Raw genomic sequence first — 25,596 nt, forward strand, 5'->3', positions numbered from 1 at the left:
TTGAAGTATAAAAAATAAAGATCTGAAAGCAAGAGCAGCAAGAAGAGGGTCTTTTAATAGTAGAAAGGATGGATTTACATTGAGATTGTTGGGTTTTAACATGGTAAGTTTTCTTTACCAACTTCAGATAACTTTTCTATAACAATTAATATTAAAATATTCTTGTTCATAAACAAATATTAGTTGATGGAATTTCATGCATTAGTAGCTTCAAAAACATTGAAACATAACAGGTGCACATGAAAAACATCCTTCTTTTCAGAAAATACAGTATACAATACTGAATTTTCAGTAATTCAAATTTTACTTTGGCTACCAATATAAAGTTCTATTATATAGTCTTGATTATGATTATGTTTATGTTAAATAAGATACTAAGAGTAGTGAAAGTCTCCGTGTCTTAGCACAATATCAATTTGGGATAGATAAGAGATCAATATACAAAAGACAAGAAGAAAAATAAATACTCTCAGAGTACTTTGATGGTCTATTAATGTAAAGCCATTTTCTCTTTTTCTAAAACTCAAACATGTGTATGTCTTTGTTCTCCAAATTCCCGGCCTTCTTTCAATCCAGGGTTCTTTCTCTTTGATGTTCCTGAAATGTCTTCCATGGTAGTGAAAATTAATTATATCAACCTGCTCTCCTGAAAAGAAAGAACCTGCCTCTGCGTCGTGATCCCAGGATCCTGGGATTGAGCCCCGCGTCGGGCTCCCTGCTCCCCGGGAAGCCTGCTTCTCCCTCTCCCACTCCTTCTGCTTGTGTTCCATCTTTCGCTGTGTCTCTCTCTGTCAAATAAATAAATAAAATCTAAAAAAAAAAAAGCCATGAAGCTAGATGAGCTTGAAATTTACTATGACTCAGTTTTAATTGAATTCAACTTTAGTTAAAATAAATAAGAAATAAGTGCTGGGGCGCCTGGGTGGCACAGTTGGTTGAGCTTCTGACTCTTGGTTTTGGCTCAGGTTGCGATCTCAGGATCATGAGATCAAGCCCCATGTTGGGCTCCACACTCAGCATGGAGTCTGCTCTGCCTCTGTCTCTCCTCCCCGCTCTCTTGTGCTCTCTCTCTCTCTCTCTCAAATAAATGAATGAATCTTAAAAAAAAAGGAAAGAAAAAACTGCTAACCCAGATGAACAAGTCACAGTGTTTAGAAAGCATTTAGCATATATTTCATGTGTGCTTCCAACATGGTGAGCACTTTAGCAGACACCGGGGATAAAGTGCACATAACTAAGTGCCAGGACAGAACTCTTCCCCCTTTTTTGCTCACCATTGGCTTAGCGGGCTATCTACAGTGGTGCCTTACTAAAAACCGCTTTCTTGTCACTTGCCTTTGTGCTGCTGTATGGAAACTAGACGGCAGGAGCGATGCCAAGGAAGCAGCTTCCTCAGAGGCCTGTGACATCAGCACCCTGGTGGAGTGTGGTGCTGATCCATTTGACTCACAGTTTTGGTTTTTAAGTCTGAGAAACAAAACAAAACAGTAGAAAGCACAGCGAAAGCAAACAACCACTTACCAAAGTCCTTGGATGAACACCAGAAATAAAGTATTTCTTTTCTGTCTCACATTTTTCTGCTGTTTTATATACAATTGAAATAAAATGGGTATTTTTTAAATCACAACCCTGCACAACCAAAATAATGAACAAGTGCAAGAAAGGGAGGAAGGAGGAGGAGAAAATTGGAAATACTGTATTTCAAAGTAAAAATGAAACCAAGTGACACGTACATAGATGTTGCTTACTAAACTGCAAAATAATGGGACAAAACAAAGCAGGATTCTCCAAGGAGTTTGGACCACACCATTTTGCCCAGAAGGCAAAGATAAAATTGCAGTCTGATAAGGCTTTTATAAAGAAAGGGCCGGATCAGAAAGGAATCTGATAAATGGTTTTGTCGGGGTGGGGGTAGATGTGATTGTTTGGCTAATCTTAGCAAGATCTATATTTTTAACTCACCGGCAAAGGCCTGCAAGCCCCATGTTTTCAGGAACACGTAGTACCTGTGAGCAAGTAAGGAGTGAGTAGCAGCAGGTGCCTTAAACATGAAGGCCAGGAAGCCACATGCCTTCTGGAAGTTAATGTACAATGCTACCCAAATCCTTCATTCCCCAAATAAGATAGGTGCTTCCAGGGACAGTCCTTCTAACACTGTGCTTCAACCCTTTCAACCTAAGACTCGTCATTTTAGTTGCTATAATTATCATTGTGGAACAGGACATGGATTTCTTGCCATATAAGGATACAAGGACATGTATTTGGATGTCAGTATCATTATATGTGCTTTCCTGAGAACAGCAGTTGTATGCAAAATTCACTGCTTGATCATACTCTTTGCTTGAAACACTCTTTCCAGGCAAACCCGAAGTCCACCGTTCAAAAATCTGATTCACTTTGTTTCCATTTTGAGAAGATCAGCAGGAAAAGCCAACTTCCAAAACAGGCAAATATGGAAATGATTATAAGCATATGAACAGATCATTCTTTTAAATATTTGAATTACTCAAAACATGCTTTATTGTGTGTGTAGAGAAGATTAACTGTTCGAGGAATAGACCTCTTAAAAATGGTGGGTATCATGGTCATTATATTATTATTTTCATTATTATGGTTATTATTATTACTCATTTCAGATGAAAAAAATTGAGTCTCAAAAAATTTAAACAGCAAATCTAAGGTGACAGAGACAAGAAGTGGTAAGGCAAGACTTGTTCATGGGCCTACAACATCAGGAACATATTTTCATTTATTTGGTACCCGGTCTCTTTTTTGTCCTTTGTTATTTTAAGTTTTATTTTAAATATTGTGTGATCTAAGGAGATCTATAATAACTATTATATAAATGGATAAAACAGCCATAAATTGATTGGTATAAGAGCAGAAATGTCCCTGAAATATGCCAAACCACATTTTTAAATGTTGGGTATAGATTTTATCCATAAATTGCATTGTACTCTAAGCCTTCATATGAATTTTTAATATTGTTAGTTTAAAAACGTATTGTATAAAAATTAAAGGGTTTCACAATGCCATTTTTATAAGAATTTTTATTGAAAAATTCCAAATTATATTAATAGTTATAAAACATGCACAATGTTCTAACCCTCAACCTTGACCATTTCAAGATACAGTTAATAGTGGTATAAATACATAATATTTCTCAAGGTCTGCTCTGAGAATGACTGAAATACAGCCTCTTCTGTCACAAACAAGAGCTAGGACCTCTGATTTCATATTTATGGCATTCCAAGTTTGAAAGTAAAACTGGTAAATTCACTACAGTTGATGTGTTTATTCATTGACACCAAGTCCAAAAAATGGGTCAGACAGATAGAAGAAAAACAAAAGCATATAGTGCTCCCCGAAGGCTAGAAGTAGTCAGTTCAGGAGAAAGGGAGGGACCAAAGGCAGAAATCTAACAGAGGGTCTGAAACGTAATACACACAGTGTCTTTAGACACTAGGAGGGCATTGACGCCCTTTAGAAGAGTTGTTTTAGTGAAGTGCTGGGGACAGAAGCCAGATGGCTTTGTGAATGCTGACAGTGGCCGAAGCTAATCCAAGGAGAGCCATGTCAAAACAAATTTAAGGCAGATTATTTTCATTAGAAAATCAGTAAGACACTCAACTGTATTGGGTTTTTTTAAAACAGGAAATAACCCTCCCCAATTAAAATCTTGATTTTTCTGCTGCTGTACATCAGCTGCTCATTTTTTTTCAGACTATATGTTTTATAACTTGACCTAAAAATCCTTGATTAGATTAGATGTCACTGAATGTCATACCCCCATCGGTGTATCAGACTGGCAGGTATGCAACGCAAATCAAACGAAAGGCAGTAAATTCATACACCAAGAAGACTGTATTTAATGAGATTTGATGTGAGTCTAAAAGATGAAGAACGAGAAATAGTGTGTGTCAAAAATTGATTACAAGTGGATTTGGAGCTGTAGACACACAGACTCACAGACTCACAGTTTTGTCTCTCAAACAACTAATTTTAAGATACGTAAAAATTCTACTGAAGTGGTTTTGCTTGGTTCCCTCAGCAGGACCCCTCACTGCAGCTGGGTTGGCAGATCATTTGTTTTCATGAGCGCTCTTTGAACCAATCAGGACACAGATAATCTTATTATACTTCTGTGGGCTTATGTTTCTTTTGATGAGAGTCTAGAGAAGTCATGGGTAATACTTTATTGTGTGCCAGGAACTGTTTGTTTCAGTTGTTCAAGGTCAGATCTTAATTTAACCACCAACTGGGTACTTAATTTTAGATACACAGAGGAACACATTGGCTCCAAGCACTTCCTCTGGTTTAGGAAGGCAAGGCCCTGGATAAGAATGACAAGACAATCATTCCAAAAGGTGAGATTATGAAATATTTGATCTGTACCTCACCAACTCGCTTATTAAGTAGTTTAGTGTTGGGAATATTTTAAAAGGATGGAAATACATGTAGTGGTAGCTTCTCATTACTTTTTTTCTAATTGATCACCCGTGGGTTTGCCTTCTAGGGCCTTTTTAATCACAGAATAAAGGCAGGGTTATTTTTGTTTGTTCAGAGAATATTAACTCCATGGCAGAGTTATGAAGCATAACAGTATCATGAGAAAAACAGATCAAGAATGAATATGCTTAGAAAAAGTGTCAATATATACACCATAGTCTCAGAAGGGTCTTAGCTAGCCCTTGTTTCTGAGAAAAATATTAAATGATTTTTATGACTAATTAAAATAAATTTCTATCAAGGCTTTTTCATCACTTACAGCAAAAAATGGATGCTTTATGTTCAGATCAAAAAATTCCTTTCAGTTCTTTTAAGTCAGATGAAAAAAAGGAACTCAGTAGAATTGGAAATTTACTTCTGCAAAATAAATCACAGAATCTTGAGATTGGAAAGCCCTTAGAATTTACCTGAGCCCATCACCCATCTGGTTTGTAAATGAAAACATAACATCTAAAGAACCTTCTAAAAATGAAATGATTTCTGTGAAATAGCAGTGATGTGGATGAGGAAGTCCTAACTCAGCATTGTGCTGAGAATACTATATTATCATCATAAAGTAGTGTAATTTTACACTTCTGTTGTTTCTGTGGGAATTGCTTGTTTTCAAATAAAAATTTACCTAAAATATGTATATTTCCACTAGAATTGTTTGATAGATTTGCTGATTGTTTGCTTACTTTTAGAAAACTTACAAATATTTGGCTTACAAAATGAGACCTTCTTTTCATTAATCCTACTACAGTAGATGAATCATCAGTTATAGTAGAGTGGGTAAGCCTGTGTGGTCTCTAATGCCACACAACTGGGTTTCTATCCACATCTCTACCACTCACGAGATGTGCAAGCGTGGGCAAATTACCTCACAACTCTGTGCCTCAGTTTCCTTATCTGCAAAATAGGGGAAAGTGCGTTATCAAAATTAAATGTCATAATTGACTAAGGTACTTAGCATAATGCATGTCACAGGTAAGTACTCAATAGTTGTTATTTATAATAGTTATTAAATTCAATAAAACAAATTTTTATTGAGGATGTGCTGTGCTTAACTTTCTGCCAAACTTTGCAAAGGAGGGGAGCAACGGGTATTGTTTCTAGGGAAAAGTCTAGAATGCATTTTTAAAGGCAGCAAACTCCCTGAGGGCACGGATCCTATTGTCTTGTGTCTAGCACTAAGCCTGGAACATAGCAGACACTGAACACATATTTTTTAATGAATGAATAGGATGGTTTGAAAACCCTTAGGAAAAAAATAATAATCACCGAGAACTGGTGGGTCAATAGTCCTCCTTTATCTTTTTGATTTAGTAGAGAGGGGAAATGTAATAGACATTATGCACCTGTATTTCAACAAAGTACTTCACAGTATTTCTTGATGATGGTTATCCAAAAGGAGATATTAATACTAGATGGTGGGGTATTTGGGAGGATTTGTAACTGGATAAACAGCTTTTCCTGAAAGGTGCTAAATAATAGGTCAATGTCAACCTGAAGGCCTCTCTGTCCTGTGCCAATTTCTGTTCAACATTTATCATTATTAATGGAGCAGATGGACATACAGAAGACATGCAAATAGATCTGCAAATAGAACAATACTTGGAGGGACAGAAAATTCATTAGATCTTAGCAGACTGGAATCTTAAAAAAAAAAAAAAAGGAAAAGAAAGGAAGAAATGTAATAGGGTTAAATAAAGAGTCCTGCACAGAAATGCATAGCAATGTGAGAAAAAATATGAGATGTAGAATTTGGGCCAGTAGGGGTCCAAATCAAGTGTGTAACATGATAGCCCCCAAATTCATCTAAGCTTAGGCTAAATTAACAGATCTATAGTGTCTAGGAAAAGGGAGGTGGTCACGCCTGCTTAATGTTGTGTTGGTCTGACTGTTGTGTTGTGCTCCCATCAGAGCCCATGGTCCAGAGCCACTTTTAGAAAGAAATGGATAAATGAGTGTGTTTACAGGAAAGTGATCAAGATGGCAGAGGGAGGTGAACCCATGGCACAGGAAGAAAAGTTGTCTTGCCTCGGGAGGAGAAGGCTCACTGGAGACTTAACAGCCTTCCTGGGGAATGATTAAAGGGCTCTCATGTAGCAAAGGAACAACATTTATCAGTGTGACTCTGAGGAACAGAACTAGGATCATAGAATACTGATTTGAGGAGATGGATTCAACTTCACTAGTTTTCCTAATTGCTAACGCTGGCCGAAGATGAAGGGCTCTGTGGGGATATAAGCTTCCTGTCACTTTGGTGGTGAGGGCTGAGGCTGGACAATTACTCGTTGGACATGTTGTAAATGAAATTTACAGGTGGGGCTACCTAATGGTCAACTCTGAAATCTGGTGATTCTAGAGAAAAGGATGGAGATGGAAATAATGAGTATGTCAGAGTGCCTGTTCAAGGGTGAGGAATAGAGCTAACACTGCCTAACAACCCTTAGAATTCTAGTTCCTCATTCCAGAGGAGTTCAACTACAGGAAAATAACAGGTAATGTTTGCTGACGACTCACATCAAACACAGTTAATGAGGCAGCTAATCCAGAGGACAGGATTTGAACCAAGTTTCAACTGCTACACCCAACTATCTGCCCCAGAAAGAAATCAATGGCCTGTATGTGATTTCAAAATAAAATATGAAGAAATGCAATGGCTCATTATTGCTTGAGTTTCGAATGGGTAAAGATTTGACCTGAGCCTCAGGCAGGAACTTCTGCCATCTCAAATGAACACGTCCATATAGTAGTATATACATATACCATACGTATATATGGTATAGACATACACTATAGTAGTGTGTTCATACACATATACAGTACATAAACGATGCTTTTATTAAAGTCTAGAGGCATTTCATTTTTATTATTGTAGGTAACTGATGTAGTCAAAACATTGTTTACTTACCCTAGCACTCAACTGTCTAAACCAAATGTAGCTATTTCGTCTGCAACTGGCCTCATCTTCCTCAGAAGCTGCCACTCACTAATTAGCGGAAAATGAACTTTTGGTCTCATGCAGACAGATTAACTTCGGTAACAAAGCCTTTACTTGGATGATTCAGATAAATGGATCAGTCTTTCAGATTTCTGTTCTTCCCCAAGCCAAGAAACTCTCTCCACCAGATTTCACCTGCTTTACTATAAATTTGTGCAAAATTCTCTCTTATCAAAGTCACCACGGTCCCTGACCTGTTTCACCACCTGTAAGGTTCAGCCTGTGGGCCAGATGCGAGGCCAGTTTTCTGGAAGGCTTTGTAGCCTTTGGTTCCATAAAGTCAATTTTAGTTTCTTCCAAGCGGCCGGTCAGATCTGATGAAATGAACATCATTCTCATACATGGCACTTTATCTATGGCAATAAATATTCTTCAAGGATACGAATTTTAGTAACTGTAGAGTTTTCCATTGCTTAGATATACTATAATGTCTTATACAAATTTCCTCTTGTTGGACATTTGATTGTTTCTAATGTCTTGGCAGTTAAATATGGCTGAGGTGTACATTTTCACATACAATTTTTTTGTCCACATCTCTGATTATTTCTATAAGATAGATTCCTAGATTTAGAATTATAAACAAAGGGTAGGGCTTTTAAAAAATCATATTATCATTTGAGCTTATGGTAAGGGCATTATCTATTAATAAGTTGCCTTTTCATAGGCCATCTTGCTGTTTTTTTTCTATTCTATATTCCTCTAGAAATCCACCTATTTGTGAATCTAGAGCTCCTTCCTGTTCTGTGTATCCTTTTCACAAAGGATAGCACACACCTTCCTATATCTCTGTTGTAATTGAATTTGACACAGAAATCAATAGTAGAGAGTAAAAATATCTAATGTTGTAATATGAAACTAGAGATAAGCGAAACTAATACGATAGGTCTTATCACTAGTGTATTTACGTAAAAACTAAGCCTCAGTTAATGCAGCTCCAAAACTGGAAGTGAACTTGCAAAAACATATGACATAAGAAACACAAGGTGAATCTATTAATTTGCTAGTTTTAAGAGTAGTGTATATTTGATTATTCAATCATTTATGTAGCCAATAGTATATTTTGCCTCTTTATATCTTTTCTAAAATGTTTAGCTGTATCTCTGAGGAAATATAAAAGTAACATTTATTTTTTTGAACTGTGTGTGTGTGTTTGTGCATGAGTGCATCTGTGTTCAATTTATCAGCAGAGTGAGTGTGTGCTGAGAGTGCTACTGAGGAAGGAGAACTGGTCTAGTTCTCCCTGTCATTTATCAGATTACACCATGTGGACGGAGTTGCTGTACCATTACTTCTAAATAAAAGTTACCTGTGTCGGGACGCCTGGGTGGCTCAGTCGGTTAAGTGTCTGCTTTTGGCTCAGGTCATGATCCTGGGGTCCTGGGATCGAGACCCGCATTGGGTTCCCTGCTCAGTGGAAAGACTGCTTCTCCTTCTGCCTGCCATTCCCCTTGCTTGTGTGCTTGCTCTCTCTCTCTCTCTGTCAAATAAATAAAATCTTAAAAAAAAAAAGTTACCTGTATCTGTGGGCTGGACCCCAATTCTGACAAAATTTTAGCACTCTCTGAAATCTCTTGGTTGACTGGTTGACTCACTGAAATCAGTCCAATGAAGCCATTGATCTGATTCGCCCCTTTGTGCCACAGGATTCTGAAAGAGCAGAAGTGTGTCACCACCAAGTAAATACCAAAGTTATAACAACGTTTTATTCATATTGATTTCAATACATAAAAAAATAAATAAAATTACACATATAAATGGTCAAAACGCAGGCAAGTTAAAATGAACATTGCCTTGAATATAATAACTGTATTTTCTTAACAAGACCAAAACATAAAAACCCTCTTTCACTGTTGCTATTCCTCTGGTAGGAGAAATCCTGATGATTCTCTCTGGGACCTCCAGTAGATGAACACATCACTCTGAAACCGTAGCAGTTTCAAGGTAAGAGAAAATTGCCTCAGGGTATGAGGGTCCCCCCTTCCACATGGGAGAACCTCCGGGTTTGGATTGGGGCTGGGTATAAAACTGTGAAGAAATCTAAATTTTACTGTATGTCCCTTTTCTTATTCCCCCTTATCACCTCCACTCGACTCAGTCTTAGACCCTCTGCCCTTTTCACCCCATGCCATCCTCTAACCATTCCCAGACCCTAGTTCTGCACTGGGAACCCGTAGAGTGCTGCCGGCATTTTAAAAGGTTACCCTGGAAGATGGAACAATAAGCCATAAAGAACAGAATCTCTCCCTGACGCAACTGAATGACACTGGGGTGACAGGTGCCGGGGGCAGCGTGATCTTTCTGGACACAAAGGCCTTCCTTGCATGGAAGTGATTGGACACACTGGAAACTGTTATGGCCAGCCCCGTTTAGGGCCCACAAACTCATCAATGGTGCAGCGTTAGCACGGAACATGGATTGGAGGTAGTTTAGAGAATCCGATGCAGAGAGGCGTCATGTACCCACATTTGCTCCTGCATCATCCCTTGCAACATCACCCCAACCTCTTGACCACTTCAGTCAGGCACCAACTGCTACGTTGATGCTTTTTTTAAAGACAGTAATGTTTGGACTCCAAGACAAAAAGTACAGAATGGAGGCAAGTTTAGGACACCGCAGACCACCCTACACAACTCAAAGCCTTATTGCAGGGTGCCAAAGAGAAAGATTTATGTGTCCCTGGGAGCTATCTTTTATTTTTGGAAGTTATTGTCATTTCGAGCTGGCTGTTAAGAGCAAGATCAAAGTGTTTTCTTTAAAGGGCAACAGACTGTGGGTTGTTTTCCTGCCACTTGGGAAAGACCTTAAAAATGAAGTTACCTGTGCTCTCTCCAGACTCTACGTAGTAGCTCTATGACATTGGGCAGGTCTCCTGACCGCTTGACGCCTCAATTTCCCCTTATGCACAACGAATCTATAATACTGACAAAATAGAATTGGGGGGTTTAAAGCAAGGCAGTATATGCAAAGTGGGTTCATAATCACCGAGTTTTTTTTTTAATTACCAAAGATATTCTAAAACTTACATGACCACCAAACTTACCCTTTTCCCACTATCTAAACCTAGGATTTTACTCAACCCACCTGTAAAGTAAACTACTAATTACTGATATCTGAATAATACATTTAGCATTTGGAAATCCTTAATTCAGTGGGTTTTTACTGGGGTATATGACAGGGCTTCTGAGGATCCATGAATTTCCCAAAATTTTGTACAGAATTTTGAGTGGGCATGTGTCCCTCTGGAGAGAGAATCCATTGCTTTCATCAAATGTGTTTTTAACCTTAAGGAAGGTTAACCAGCACTTTATTTTTTTTATGTATAAATTTCTTTTGAGTATAGTTGGCACACAGTGTTACATCAGGTCCAGGTGCACAGCATAGTGACTCCACAGCTCCATATGTTGTGCCGTGCTCCCCGCGAGTGTAGCTCCCATCTGTCCCCACACAATACCACACAGCACTATTACAGTACCATTGACTCTCTCCCCTCTGCTGTGCCTTTTATTCATGGGAATAAAATTCCCTCACCCATAACTGGAAGTCTGTATCTCCCTCTCCACTTCCCGCATTTTTCTCATCCCCTTCTGGCAACCATCAGTTTGTTCTCTGTATTTATAGGTCTGATCCTGCTTTTTTGTGTGTTTGTTCTTTTTTAATTTTTTTAGATTCCACATATGAATGAAATCATGGTATTTGTCTTTCTCAGTCTGACTGATTTCACTTAGCATAATACCCTCTAGGTCCCTCCATGTTGTGGCAAATGGCAATATCTCATCCTTTTGACAGCTGTGTAATATTCCATGATACATATCCATTCATCTACCCATTCTTCTTTATCCATTCATCTATCAGTGGTTAACCCATGCTTTAAGTGAAAAGGTTAATTGTCCGATATAATTGTTCTAGTTATTTTGTTAGCAGCTACTTATCAGTAATAAATAAATCTCATTAGTAGGCTTCTCCAGAATAAGATTAGCAAACCATTATTTAGAAAGGATCAGTTAATTTCTCTAGACTGAGAAGTGGAGCTCTTAAAGGAGGTCAAAATATTATTTGGCCTTTCCTCAGATTCCTGGTTGGTGCTTTATTCTAAACAATTTTACATAAAGGCTGACAATAGAGTACTGCCAGCCTTCAGTTGGGATTGAGTCCTGGTTATTTTAAATTTGAGATGCAGATAAATAACTCTCCTCTTGCTCTTCTCATTGCATCTCGATGTCTCTGGGTTCATTCCAATGATGCTCTTTGATTGTCTGTCTGACACGTTAATGCACCTGCACACAGATCTTCATTTCATCCCAAGCTTTCAGTAAAAGGTGGGAGAAAGCTTGTGTTAGGTAAGGGTTGTTCCACACGCTAAGTGTTTCCTCACTATGTCTATCCAGCTGTTGTTAGGGAGACAAAATAGTTAAGAGTCTTAGATAACTTTCTTCTGGATGGTAGTGAAAATGGCATCTAAAAAAACAAAACCAAACCAAAACTTTCCACAGATCACCTCAGTTCTCTAAGGAGTCTATGGTACTGGAAGTCCAAATTGCAAGCAGGGTTAGATCTGAGCTGATGATTTAAATAGGTAAAAAGGCTCTGGATCCCATTACTAATCCCAGAGCCATGCAATCCCCCTATCACCACAGGGATACCAGTGAGACAGGCAGCAGGCAATGCCACAGGCTGAGCTTCATGACCTAATTGTGCTGTCGGAAGGACTCGGGGCTTGTCTGCTAGTAAGGAGTCGACAACTTCTTTCTACTGAGAACAGCCACTTGCTCCCAGCTGACAAAGAGTGGAAGTAGAGAAAAAAGATAGAAAAGAAAAAGAAAGTAAGATACTTCCCTCAGGAAACTAATGATCCAATGAGAATGCAAAACACAAATATGTGAAGAATTTCCCAGGCAAATACAAAAGGAGGGTAAATCCAGATATTGGAAAAATATCACAGAAGAGATGTTCACAGATAAGGAAGACCCGAGGGGAATTGGAACATTTCAGCAAGGCTTTCATGGGAGGAACATCTTGAGCCAGGCCTGAGGCAGGGTGGGCCATGAGTGTGGAAGAGCTGGTGGGGCTTGTGAAGGAAGAGGAATAAGATGTGAGAGCACAGAAGTGAGAAAAAGGAAGCCAAGCACAGAGTGGGCCATCACACTTGTTTCATTGGAAGAAAGACTCCATACCTGAGTACATGGTCAGTTGTATGAATAAAGCAGAGCCCAGCTTATGTTAGTGGGTTTTTAATTAACTCATTCATTCATTCATTCATTCATTCATTCATTTGACACACATTTAGAGACCACAGACCTTGAGATGGTGTTTCTCTAGGCACTGGAGATACAGACTAAGCCTCTGCTCTTATTGGCTTACATTTTAGGTTGGGGATGGGGGAGATACACAATGAGCCAATGAACAATTAATAAAAAGTAAACTACTACTTGAATCCATTTTGTGAATAAGACGCTTCGGGTGAGTGCTGGCTTTTTGAATAGACTGAGATATCACTGTGTGAGGAAATGCGCTTAGTGGATGCTGTTATTCTCTCATGGGCAGCCTCCCAACATTACTACTATTCTCTCTCTTATGTTCCAAGATGATAGTAGGGCACTGGTGCAGAACAATGAAAATACAATGAAAACGAAGCCATCAAATTCACGTGCAGGGTGTCCACAGGTCAGGCACCCTGGCTATTGGCATGTGTAGAACCATCCTTAAAGTCTGAGCTTAGCTTAACTTGAACAATGAGAGGTGGTAAAGCAAATATCAACTGTATTTTGAAAACTGCCCACAGAAAACTGTTTTTTTTCTCTCCTTGGGAAGACACACCACTATGTAAAATTTCAAATAGATCATACATTTTGGCTCATAAAGTACCACTAATCAAAAATAATTTCATATGGATCATTAAACCTAGTCATAGAACTATTTTGATTTCTACACTTACTAAACTTCCTGTCTAAATAAGAGAGAGCAATTGATCCAATTGTAATGAGAGACATTCCTTTAATTTGATCTTTGGAAGACATAAGCCAATGAGAGTCTACATTTTTGTGTTTACCTTCAGAGAAGTGGCGGGTGATGGACAGAGCTATGCAGAGGAAGGGATGGAGACCCTCTAGGAGGGTTGGTCTCTGGTCTGGGGATGGAGTAAGATGGTCCTTATTTCAATTGTTCAAACGATGCTCTGAGACTGTCAGACCTTACAACTTGCCCTGTCAGACCAGCCAAAAAACAAAAATTGGGGGCCAAACAATAACCATGTGAAGGTTCAAGTCAAGAATCATCATGAATATCACTGCCACGGTGATGTTTCTTCTCTTTTCTGAAGGAGAGTAACCAAAGCCTAAGACCCTGCCACTTTGGGAAAAGATTGGAAGACTAGCTGCTAAAAGATACCTCTCATTTATTATTCAAAACACTAAATAATTAGGCATCTTTTTAACTTCCTTTTGTTGAAAAATGCTCAACTCAGTTCAGGAATTGCACAGAGCATAGCACTTTGGTGCAAATGAGAAGATGCTGCCTCCTTGGGGCATGTGTAGTACTCTACCAGATTGTACAACTTGATTAGGGGAGATTCGGCTGGATTTCCTCTGCCAGGAAGACTTGTGTAGTGCACATCCTGCACAACCATTTCTGGTGGCTCTCATTTGGTTGAAATGAGTGAGTGTGTTAGAGAGCTGAAATAGCCATCAATAAATTATGCAAATCAGCCCAGAAGCCTCTCTGGTTTTTTGCTCTTCTTCAAAAGCACAAACTCATTTTTATTCTGCTTATTGTTTGCCAGGTTAATTTACCTGCTGGCAGTTCCCACAACGGAGCCTCTCAATACAGTTGGTCTTCACCACACCTACCCCTGTAGTAGCAGTTCCAGTATCCCTAACTGTATTAAGGATGCACTTTTGCCAAGGTGTCAGAAAGGATCTTTCTGTGGCCAGGAATGCAGGTAGCACAAGTTCATAGAGGTGGATTTCTCTGAGCACTGGAAGAACCATGCAGTTTATCACACCCAGCAAAGCCAGTCAATAAGGAGATTCTCTAAGAGCCTATAGCTGTTTTTTTTTTTTAAATCACCTTAACCCTCTCCTGTTTTATTTTAAAGTTCTGAAATTTTGAAACTTGTTCACTTCATATGTGAAACTAGACAGTAGTACTCAGGAATAACAGTGCTTGAAGTTCAAAGTTCCTTTTTCTTTTTTTTTAAGTAGGCTCCACGCTGGGCATAGAGCCCAACATGAGGAGAGAACTCATGACCCCAAGATTGAGACCTGAGCTGAGATCAAGAGTTGGACACTTAACTGACTGAGCCACCCAGGCGCCCCAGTTCTCAGTTCCTTCTGTTTAAATTTTCCTTCATGTCTTCTCTGTTTGCTCTGGTAATTTCTTGAGGGCAAGTCTAGGCCACTACATTTGTGACTTTCTGTTCTTTCTATTTTAATTCAACAAATGTTCACTGAGAAGCTTCTCTGGGCCAGGCACCTTCTAGAGTTGCAAGGGGTGCAAAGATGAGTGAGGTAGAGCCCTTCCCTCAAAGAGCGTAGAGTCTTAGAAGTTGAACACAAATACAGAATAACTGCAGTTCAAGGCAGCCAACGCAAACCATTACTGACATGAGGAAAGGAATAAATTAGCAAATAAGCAAACACAGCAGACACAGAATTAAAAGTTAGGAATGTGAAAGGCTCACTGTTCTCTATTCCTGTCTCCACCTTACTTCTTCTTGGTTTGAGTTTTAAACTTCTAATGTGCTCTGTAGAACAGTGTCTTCAGAAAACTGGTGGGCTGAAATTAGTGTAAGTCAGAAGCATGGGGAAATGAGTTCTTATAAGCTTAACTAAAGAAAGGAAAAAGAAAAAACCCAAAATTAGAAAATGCAGATACCTAAAGAGCAGGTAATTACAGGTTTCAAAATTTAGGATGGGCTTCATATATAATATGGATTAAAATGTTCACTGCATTGATGTTTGTTCAATGGGGAAAGATGAATGTATTTTAGTTTTTCATTTTGCATTGTTCACATTAACTGTATGTACTGTTCTGTGTCATTTGCTCATAATAAGAAACTGCTTCTTTCAAAAATTCTATCCAGTCATGGATACTAATGATGACCCCGATGAAGACCATCTTGCAAGTTATGATATTCAGCTCAATATTCAAGAATCCATTGAAGCCAGCAAGTCTGTATTTTATTCTGAAAGGTAACATTCAAGTTGACTGTCCTCAACAGAATTTCTTTATGGCATTCATTTTGTTGTCAGATAAAATGAAAGACATTTCCTGGCTCTTCCTCTAGGAAAATGCTTACTCTTCTCTCCTGGCAGAGAATCCAATGGCTTTCCAAGGGCCACTGTGCATAGGTTTCGGCAATATGATCTTCCACAAACCCCCACCTCCGGTGGAAGATGGAAATAACCTCAATGGGAAATTCTTAGTTGAATTTGGTTGTATAGGATTGCCTATTTTTTTTTTAAAGATTTTATTTATTTATTTGACAGAGAGAGACAGCGAGAGCAGGAACACAAGCAGGGGGAGTGGGAGAGGGAGAAGCTGGCCTCCCGCCGAGCAGGGAGCCCGATGTGGGGCTCGATCCCAGGACCCTGGGATCATGACCTGAGCCGAAGGCAGACGCTGAACGACTGAGCCACCCAGGCGCCCCTATTTTTTTTAAGTTAATATAGAATCAAAAAGGACAATAAGTAATTTGAACAAATTTGCAAGTATGGTTTATACAACTAAAATATAGGGGCGCCTGGGTGGCTCAGTTGGTTAAGTGACTGCCTTCGGCTCAGGTCATGATCCTGGAGTCCCGGGATCGAGTCCCACATCGGGCTCCCTGCTCAGTAGGGAGTCTGCTTCTCCCTCTGACCCTCTTCCCTCTTGTGCTCTCTCTCTCTCTCATTCTCTCTCTCTCATATAAATAAATAAAAATCTTTAAAAAAATTATACAACTAAAATATAGATAGGTACACAGAGGTCTGCTCTGAATATTTTAAAGCCCCTTCTGCTACTGACTCAGACAACCTTTATAAGTAATGTATTTCATTTTTGCATCTTTTGTGGACTAGACCCTAAGTCTGGCCCCAAAGAATGGCAAAGAGTTGAGGCCTTTTATTAAAAACAAGTACTATATAAACCACAGCCTATTTAATTATCTGCTATCCAAATGACAGAGGTTAACAAATTAGACACAAAATATCAATTTTGTGTTGAACCAACCCTGATTTAGCAGGAGTTATAGAGTCTGAAACTGAAAAAGTAGATTTCTGTCTTGAACAACACACATTATACTTCTAACAAAATAAACATTAGTTTGCTTTCTATTGTAGTATTTAGAATCCTGTATTATTCCGAAATTAGTAATACTTTTGAATAGGCTCCATGCTATAAAATTATTGCTTTTGAGCTTCTTAAAAATGGACATAGTACCTTTAAATCAGGTCTTTTTAATTTTTCCATTATCTCCAAAAGAGTTCCCAAGGCTTTCACAACCCTAGAATGCCAGCAGATGTTTCTGCTTAATAGAGTTGAATCAATTTGTTATGAAATATCTTGTTTCCTTTGAATAAACACACACACCAGGGAATTGCCATGAGGGTTGAAATCACGACCTGTTGGGCCAATGACTAGGAGTTTGTTCAGTAAATGCTCAGCCTACTTTCACTTGTAGATAAGTTGATTAAAGAATCTAACATGCAGTGTGAATCATAAGCTCCCAAATAAGCAAATATTAAGTTCAAAGCAATAAACTTTATTGAGCATAAAGTTTTTAAAATTGGAAGAAGCCTTAGAGATCTTTCTATTTAATCCTATCATTTTATTTATTTATTTTTTAAAGGCTTTATTTATTTGACAGAGAGAGACACAGTGAGAGAGGGAACACAAGAGGCGGAGGGGCATAGGGAGAAGCAGGCTCCCCACTGAACAGGGAGCCCGATGTGGGCTTCCAGGACCCTGGAACCATGACCTGAGCCAAAGGCAGACGCCTAACGACTGAGCCACCCAGGCACCCCTAATCCCATCATTTTAAAGATGAAAAAACCACTACCCAGAGAGGCTAATTGGCCTCCCAGGATCACAAAATCATGAAACCTGAACCCAGCTCTTCTGACTCTGACTACAATTGTTTACTCCATTTTCATTGCTTAGAACTAATTTCAGAATAGCATTATATTCTTGAATTCTGTCATCTGTACTAATGTGGCTATGTCTAGTGTATCATAAATATACTGTGTCTGATTCTTAGACATTTACATTTTTAAAGTAGATAAAATTAGTTGTGTGCATTTCCTATAGATCTTGATTATTAAAATCATGTACAGGAACTCAATATAAGTTAAGTGTTTGGGTTTTTTTGAAGTCTGGGATAAATACGGCTTATTTTTCTTTCTCTGGTAGATTTGCACCGCTAAGCGATCAAAACAGAAAACTTGTGGAAGCCATAAAACAAGGTAAATGGGTGTATTGCCTACAGTGGGACAGGTTGGAGATTTCACTTTGCTGAGAAAGAAATGTGTTACCAGCCCCTGTGTTTAATTTAGGTCACATTCTTGCGCTCCAGGAATATGTAAAATATAAATATGCATTGGATGAAGCTGATGAAAAAGGATGGTTTCCATTGCACGAAGCTGTCGTTCAACCCATTCAACAAATACTTGAAGTTGTTCTGGATGGTAAAAGAACATAAAATCCCTTTGACCAAACCAAAGAAAAATGTAGAAATTTTGAGTGCTCCCAACAAACATAAGCAAAAAGAAAAAGCAGAATAAAAGATTATTTGGAATATGGAAAAGAGAATATCCATGTTTTATACTCAGAGTTATAAAAATTAGTATATTTTATGGGGCACCTGGGTGGCTAGGTTGGTAAGTGTTGGACTCTTGATTTTTGGCTCAAGTCATGATCTCAGGGTTGTGAGCTTGAGCCCCATGTTGGGTTCCACACTGGGCATGGAGCCTGCTTAAGATTCCTTCTCTCTCCCTCTGCCTGTCCCCGACTCCCACACCCACGCTCTCTCTCTTAAAAAAAAAAAAAAAAAGAATTAGCACGTTTTGTGAGGTTCAGGTTTCACCCTTTGCATCTTTCTAAGAATATGACAGAAGTTGGCTCAAAGATGTGGTTATAGGGGCGCCTGGGTGGCTCAGTCGTTAAACGTCTGCTTCGGCTCAGGTCATGATCCCAGGGTCCTGGGATCAAGCCCTGCATTGGGCTCCCTGCTTGGCGGGAAGCCTGCTTCTCCCTCTCTCACTCCCCCTGCTTGTGTTCCCTCTCTCGCTGTGTCTCTCTCTGTCAAGTAAATAAATAAAATCTTAAAAAAAAAAGATGTGGTTATAACCTAAAAGTAATAAAAGTTAATATATATCATGAATTAATTGATTTGAATATTTTTGCTTTGGGGAGTCAGTTTTTAATTTATCGTCTTGAACTATCTCTTGAGTTAACAATTTCCAAAAGATTGTTATTGTATTTGCAATATTTTGGCTTATATTCATTTTTTCATAATGTAAACATTAGTGAATATCATGTTAAATCAACCCAGAGTTAAGTATTGATAATAATTTTGACAATTCTGATGTTGTAGCACAGTATTTGTCACATCTTGGCAACTTTTTTTTTTAAATATTTTATTTATTTATTTGAGAGAGAGAGAATGAGAGACAGAGAGCACGAGAGGGAAGAGGGTCAGAGGGAGAAGCGGACTCCCTGCTGAGCAGGGAGCCCGACGTGGGACTCGATCCCGGGACTCCAGGATCATGACCTGAGCCGAAGGCAGATGCTTAACCAACTGAGCCACCCAGGCGCCCTTGGCAACTTTTAACACGTCTTGTGAGTGCCCTATCTTTCAATAACCTTCAATGTTGCTCCCTCATTCTATGCTCTAGGAGACAATCATAGCTACTTGATAATTAACTATGCAGCCAGCCAGCCAGGAAAAAAATAGCTAAGCAGAGAGTCAGACAAATAGATATAGGAGGTGATGTTAAGCATGGTATTTTCTAACATATTCTGACAGTATTCAAATACATACTTATTCCCACATTCACAGATTTCATTTGACAAAAACCAATTTCAGGTGCAATTTAAATTAACAATACAAAGGATTAAATAACAATACAACATCAATTGGCTGTTCAATCTAAAGTACATAATGTTGGATTATTCTGATCTCTGTGATATCCTTTAAGTAAAGATTTTTAATTTTATGCAATATTTTCACATCTCAGCATCCTACCAGACACTCTGGGAGTTCAAGACCTCTGATGGAGAAACACCCTTGACTTTGGCAGTCAAAGCTGGTCTGGTGGAAAATGTAAGAACTTTACTAGAAAAGGGAGTGTGGCCAAACACCAAAAATGACAAAGGAGAGACACCGCTTCTGATTGGTAAATGACCTTTTTTTCTAGAACTTTGAGTTTGAGACAAAGAAATGTTTAATAAGTATGTATTGGAAACCACTATGTATTGAAGTTATGTGACCTCATCCCCTACTATTCCCTGAGCTCCACCCCCCTAACACCCATCTCATCTGCCCTATATGTGTTTGGTGTTTTAATCCTACAAAGAGGTCAAATGTGAAAGATCCTTCAGCACCAACTAAGGAGGAGGGATCCAACCTCGGAGGGTTGTGAGGCCAGAAGTGCCAGTTCTAAAGGAATATTCTCTAGGTAGGGTCCGGTTATAAGTAGGGCTGCATGTGCAGTATGTAGCCAGAAGATAGAGGCAGAAAGGGGGTTCGAAAGAGAGACACCGGGTTCACATCAGAACAACGAGGCGCCAGCAGATTCTGATCACACAGATGCAGCACTGGGCACCTACAGATGGGTTCACAACAATGACACAAGGAATGATGGTAAACCTAAAGGTATCAGTTACCAGTTTTTCTCAGTCTGTGTATCCTGCTATTTTTTTAACGATTTTATTTATTTATCTGAGAGAGAGAGAATGAGAGAGAGAGAGCACATGAGAGGGGGGAGGGTCAGAGGGCGAAGCAGACTCCCCGCCGAGCAGGGAGCCCGACGAGGGACTCGATCCAGGGACTCCAGGATCATGACCTGAGCCGAAGGCAGTCGCCCAACCAACTGAGCCACCCAGGCACCCCTGTGTATCCTGCTATTTTTGTTGACCAATAAAAATTGGCAAGTCTGCTTGCAAAAGTGAGATGAGATTAACTACAAATGACCAGAGATAACATTTCCTGTTACTGTGGAATTTGTCACAATAACACTGTGCTCCTTACAAGTAAACCAGAACTCTTATCCTGAGCAGGTTCTATACACACGAATATTCACCTATGGTTGCATCACCACTATTAATGTGATCTGTGTTATTTTTAAAGGCATATACCAGTGGGTATTTGCAATGACATCCACATATGTGTTGTTGTTTCTCTAGATAGTTCTATAGATATCTATAGATATTTGATTTCTGCAAAACACACATCCACACACATACACACTTTTCCAGAGTTTATATACTATCTCACTTTGCAAATGTAGAATTATTTTCTACTTGCTGTTCTCAATTCACTTATTTAAAGGACAACTAAGTCATGATTACCACTCGTTTGATTTCTTTTTGCTTTATTTGCTTCTGTTTTTGTTTAATGCTTACAACAGAGCATTAAGTATTTACATGCATTTCAAAGTTGCATATGTTTGTTTCTCTAGCAATATCTGAAGTGTGGGAAAGGAAGTTGGTCACTGAGTTATCAGAGCCAAAATAGAATTAACATCTGGAAATAATATTTTTTAAAAGCTAAATGGTAATATCAGGAGAAGACAGAAGTCTCATGAAGGAAATTTTCTGAAGGTGTTCGCTTGTGTCTCCACCACTGATGTATCGGGAGAATGGAGTTTTTCTTGGGTTACCTTCTCCAGGACCTTCTTTGTAGAGCCCGTGTCAAGTATTTTCAGGTTCTATAGGTAAATGGATCATCCATGGCACTTTCCCAGTTTTCTTCTTGACTCTATAGGCTACTTTGAAATTTGCTATTTACAGCCCATTAACTTATAAAGGCAAAAATAAGAGAAAAATATGCCATTCTTTGGATTTTTCTGTGTGATGTCATTTTTTATTTTTCTTAGCCCAATGTCATTATCTTTGTCTTTATTATAGAATATCCTTAGATGGCCAAACAAATATCACTTTGGGTCCCTCCGGGGCTCTTCTTCCCCATCAGACATCTGGCCCTTCCTCGTAGTACTCTGATGTATTACTGTTATCACACAGGTACTTGCTGAGTGCTAACTATCTGATTTGTGATCACCTGACACTTATTAAGGGTATTTTGCACTCAGACTCCCTCTCTGCCCACCATCCAAAGTTGGTGTCACCTTTCTCCAGTTCAGGATTATCCTTGCATGTCTTATGAGTCACAAGATAAATCAGTGCTGATAATAAGACAATTACATGAGCAAAACACATATACCCAGAAAACGAAAAAAAATTACAGAAATTGAAAGGAAATGTGCCAGCAAACTATAAAGTGTTCAAAAGTGCCTATAAACTATGAAAAGTCTCTAATTCCCTAACTCTTCAATTGAAGTTTGGTTTTCTTTTTAAGCGTTATTGTTAAGATATGTAGATATATATTTATTTTTACTATGTAAGTTATTTAAGTTTTATTTTACTTAGTTATGTTACACAAATACTGTATCTGTGCGTTATTAGTTTTCATTATGTCAGCCATTTATTGATTAAGAATGTCTTCACAGGTTAGGTTGGGAGGGATTCCCCATGATTTGCATTATTATTTCTAGTTCCAAAGCAGTTAAATTGCATGTAAGGTTTTATTTTTAAACTTATTTTAAGTTGTGGCCTATATGTGATATTATTTTCACGAAGAAAGACTAATATCTAATCAACATGTTTTCTGAGTCAGACAAAAGGAAAATAGATCATGATGGAAGAGATTCATTATTTTAATATGTTTTTTCTAGAAAAAAATGCAATAGGAGCAAGAAGATAAGTGAGGATATGTATCTCTTAGTTCATTTCACTTATTGATGTTTTTCTCTGCAATGACACCACCTAGGATGAGGTCATTCACTATAATTAGAGCTGCCAGTGGCCGGTGGGCGATTCAGAGGAAGGCATTTGTCAACGGACTACTTAGTGAGCAGGAGAAAAACTGAAATCTCACCACGGTGATGGCTTGCCTGCCTCCAAATGAAGTAGGCAGAGTTTGTCTTCGTCCTCCTGTGGGAGCCCTTTCCCTCACCTTGGCCTTTGATGCTTTCTGTGTTCTGCCTCCTGCTCCCCAGGATGTTCTATGTGGCCCCGCATCTTCTGCCTTTCCCAGCAAAGACCTGGCCTCGGAGTCTCTCTTCAAATAGAAAACATTATAGGCTTCTTCCCTAGACTATAGATTCCACGAGTGAGAACCAAGTCTGCCTTTTTCCTGTTGTGCACAGTGTAAGACAGTGCCTTTCATACAGCCAGAGGGCATGAACTGAATGAGTGAATGAATGAATGAAACTGTATTTACCTCCATTAGCAGGGAGTAGCCCTCGTCCTTCTGTTTCTTACTAAGATTTTACTTACTGGGACACCTGGGTGGCTCAGTCGGTTGAGCGTCTGACTCTTGGTTTCGGTTCAGGTCATTCCTCATCTCAGGTTCGTGAGACTGAGCCCTGCATCAGCAGGGAGTCTGCTTGAAGTGTCTCTCCCTCTGACCCTCCCCTCATCCCTCACTCGTGCACGTGCATGCGCGTACTCTCTCTCTCTAAAATAAATAAATCTTAAAAAAAAAGATTTTACTTACTGATAAGAGAAAAAGACATTACATCTTCCAGAATTATTTATATCTAAACTGGGACAATCTCTTAATAACTCAAAGTCGGGGGAAGGGGGTGCTTTTAACTGTAATTTTATCTATTAGAAACAGCAGGGGGGGTGAGACCTCTGATCTAGTGGATCTCTTACATTGTAGTACATTATCTGTCATATACTTCACCTGTTTACAACAGCAGACCTACCTAGATTCTAAACATTCTCATTGCTGGGGTGCCTAGGGAGCTCAGTTGGTTAAGCCACTGATTCTTAATTTCGGCTCAGGTCCTGATCTCAGGGTCATGAGATTGAGCCCCGAGTGGGGTTCTGCACTGGGCATGGGGCCTGCTTAGGAGTCTCCCCCTGCTCGTGCACTTTCTTTCTCGCTCTCTCTTGCTCTCCAAAAAACCTAAAAACAGGGGCGCCTGGGTGGCTCAGTCGTTAAGCATCTGCCTTTGGCTCAGGTCCTGATCCCAGGTTACTGGGATTGAGCCCCGCATCGGGCTCCCTGCTCTGCAGGAAGCCTGCTTCTCCCTCTCCCATTCCCCCTGCTTGTGTTCCCTCTCTTACTGTGTCTCTCTCTGTCAAATAAATAAATTTTAAAAATCTTAAAAAAAAACAAACCTAAAAACACTCTCATTGCTAACCTCCCATTAAGATCGCAGAAAAGAGAAGTTCATTTAATACTCGATGCTTTGTTTGGTGGAGGAAAACAAAAAAATCTTTCCTGGGGGTGGGGAGGGGGCTTGATAAACATTATTTACACATGTAACCCCAGGATCCTAGAAGTGATGAAATTAGATTAATAACGGTTATAATTTATTGAGCTCCTAGTATACACTAAGCATTTCCATACATTATTTAATTTATACAACCCAATAGTGGAGTCTATTTTCATTTCATTTATTTTCATTTTCTAAAGTTTAGAAAGAGTATACACAACATCCTATTTTAGGGAAGAGCCCTGTATTCCATGAAACTCTTGCCCCGCCTCAGGCCAGGGTCTTAAAGAGAAGGCAACATCAGTTGGGTATGAGAAATACAAGGGAATGAAAACTACAATATCCTCCTGTAGAAGAAAAGCGAATAGTAAATATCTATTTTCATAATAAATGTCATAATTCGTTTCATACCATCTGAAGGATCCAGGTTCATAAGCCTACCGTTGATATTCTTTTTTAAAATCACCTTCCAGCTGTGAAAAAGGGCTCCTATGACATGGTGTTCACTCTGCTTAAACACAACACCAGCCTTGACCAGCCCTGCGTCAAGCGATGGTCGGCAATGCACGAAGCGGCCAAACAGGGCCGCAACGACATCATAGCCCTGCTGCTGACCCACGGAGGCAACGTGCACCTGAGAGACGGATTTGGCGTCACACCGCTCGGTGTTGCTGCCGAGTACGGTCACTGCGATGTGCTGGAACACCTCATCCACAGAGGTACATGCAAAGGAATCGCACGTTCTGGATGGTTCTCCCGTCTCTCCGTTTCCTTTTCTCCAGCCCTCCTTGGCTCCCCTTCCTCTCCTGGGTGTAACTGGGCATCGGGCTTTTGTACCCGGCTCCCCCAGAGCCCCCTTGAAAGCCCCCTCTTCCGTGACTCAGTGACACCCTCTACGTCACGGCCTACACGTCTGCACGGTCACCCCCTGGCTGCTCTCTCTAGAGGCGGCCCGGCCTCACACTTAGCTTCTCAAAGCGGAATTTCTCTTCTTTCACACTTTTGACAACATAATCGCTCTCAACCGAGACGGAACGCCTAGACTTACTTCTACGCCCTCCATTGCCTTCCTTTCCAAATCCAGTCAACTGCCGAGTCCCGCGGGGTCTCTCCCACCTGTTGGCACGGGGACAGCCCCGTTGGTTTGCATCCCGGGCGGGCTCCTCACGTCTTCCCTGGACCAGGGCTGTTGTTCCTAACCGTTCGGCCCGTTTCCGGGCTCCCGGGCTCCCGGGCTCCCTGTCAGAGAATCCAGAGGACGTGCTGCAACTCAGCTGCTCTCCCCGAAGGGACAGCTCCAGGGGCTCCAACGGTGTACTCGGAAAACGCTCAGCAGCTCCCCACTGCCTCTGAGTCACGCACAGGGCCCCACTGCATCATCCCGAACTGGTTTTCCGGGTCTGTCCCTCACTACTCTCAACATGTGTCCTGTACCCCGGCTGCACGACACCAGCAGGATTCCGGAGTATACCCGCATGCCGTCTGTCGGCACATGCGCCAGGCCCTTCCCCTCATCTGGAATATTCGCCAACATAACTCACTCTCTTGAGACACCTCCCCCCTAAAGCCTTTCTTGATTCTCCCAACAGGTTGTGACCTTGCCTTCCTTTGAGCCCTCCAAGG

At 39.9% G+C, this 25,596-nt stretch overlaps 1 protein-coding gene and 1 long non-coding RNA gene across 8 annotated transcripts in view; one reads left to right on the plus strand and one right to left on the minus strand.

Annotated features, from left to right (window-relative positions):
• Nucleotides 1–1,353: 1,353 nt before the first annotated feature.
• LOC113911980 lies at nt 1,354–25,289 on the minus strand. The gene is made up of 4 exons (XR_003516653.1): nt 25,022–25,289; nt 10,313–10,414; nt 9,010–9,142; nt 1,354–1,467 (listed from the first exon to the last, which is right to left on the minus strand). It is a non-coding gene; the product is annotated as an uncharacterized LOC113911980 (long non-coding RNA).
• Nucleotides 4,282–25,596, plus strand: part of ASB15 (ankyrin repeat and SOCS box containing 15) — a 34,022-nt gene continuing 12,707 nt past the window's right edge. For 3 of the 7 annotated variants that reach the window (XR_003516651.1, XM_027574964.1, XM_027574969.2), the window contains exons 1-7: nt 4,282–4,367; nt 9,364–9,436; nt 15,573–15,681; nt 17,879–17,931; nt 18,022–18,153; nt 19,705–19,863; nt 24,447–24,692. Coding sequence is in view for 6 of the 7 variants with exons in the window: in XM_027574964.1 (XP_027430765.1) it covers nt 15,575–15,681; nt 17,879–17,931; nt 18,022–18,153; nt 19,705–19,863; nt 24,447–24,692 (697 nt within the window). In the remaining variant the exon portion in view is untranslated. Of the gene's footprint in view, nt 4,368–9,363; nt 9,437–14,729; nt 14,860–15,543; nt 15,682–17,878; nt 17,932–18,021; nt 18,154–19,704; nt 19,864–24,446; nt 24,693–25,596 lie in introns of those variants that run through there. The other 4 variants (XM_027574965.2, XM_027574968.1, XM_027574967.1 and 1 more) reach the window with 4 other exon arrangements.

The sequence above is a fragment of the Zalophus californianus genome, chromosome 12 (assembly GCF_009762305.2).
Source record: "Zalophus californianus isolate mZalCal1 chromosome 12, mZalCal1.pri.v2, whole genome shotgun sequence".
Taxonomy (NCBI): domain Eukaryota; kingdom Metazoa; phylum Chordata; class Mammalia; order Carnivora; family Otariidae; genus Zalophus; species Zalophus californianus.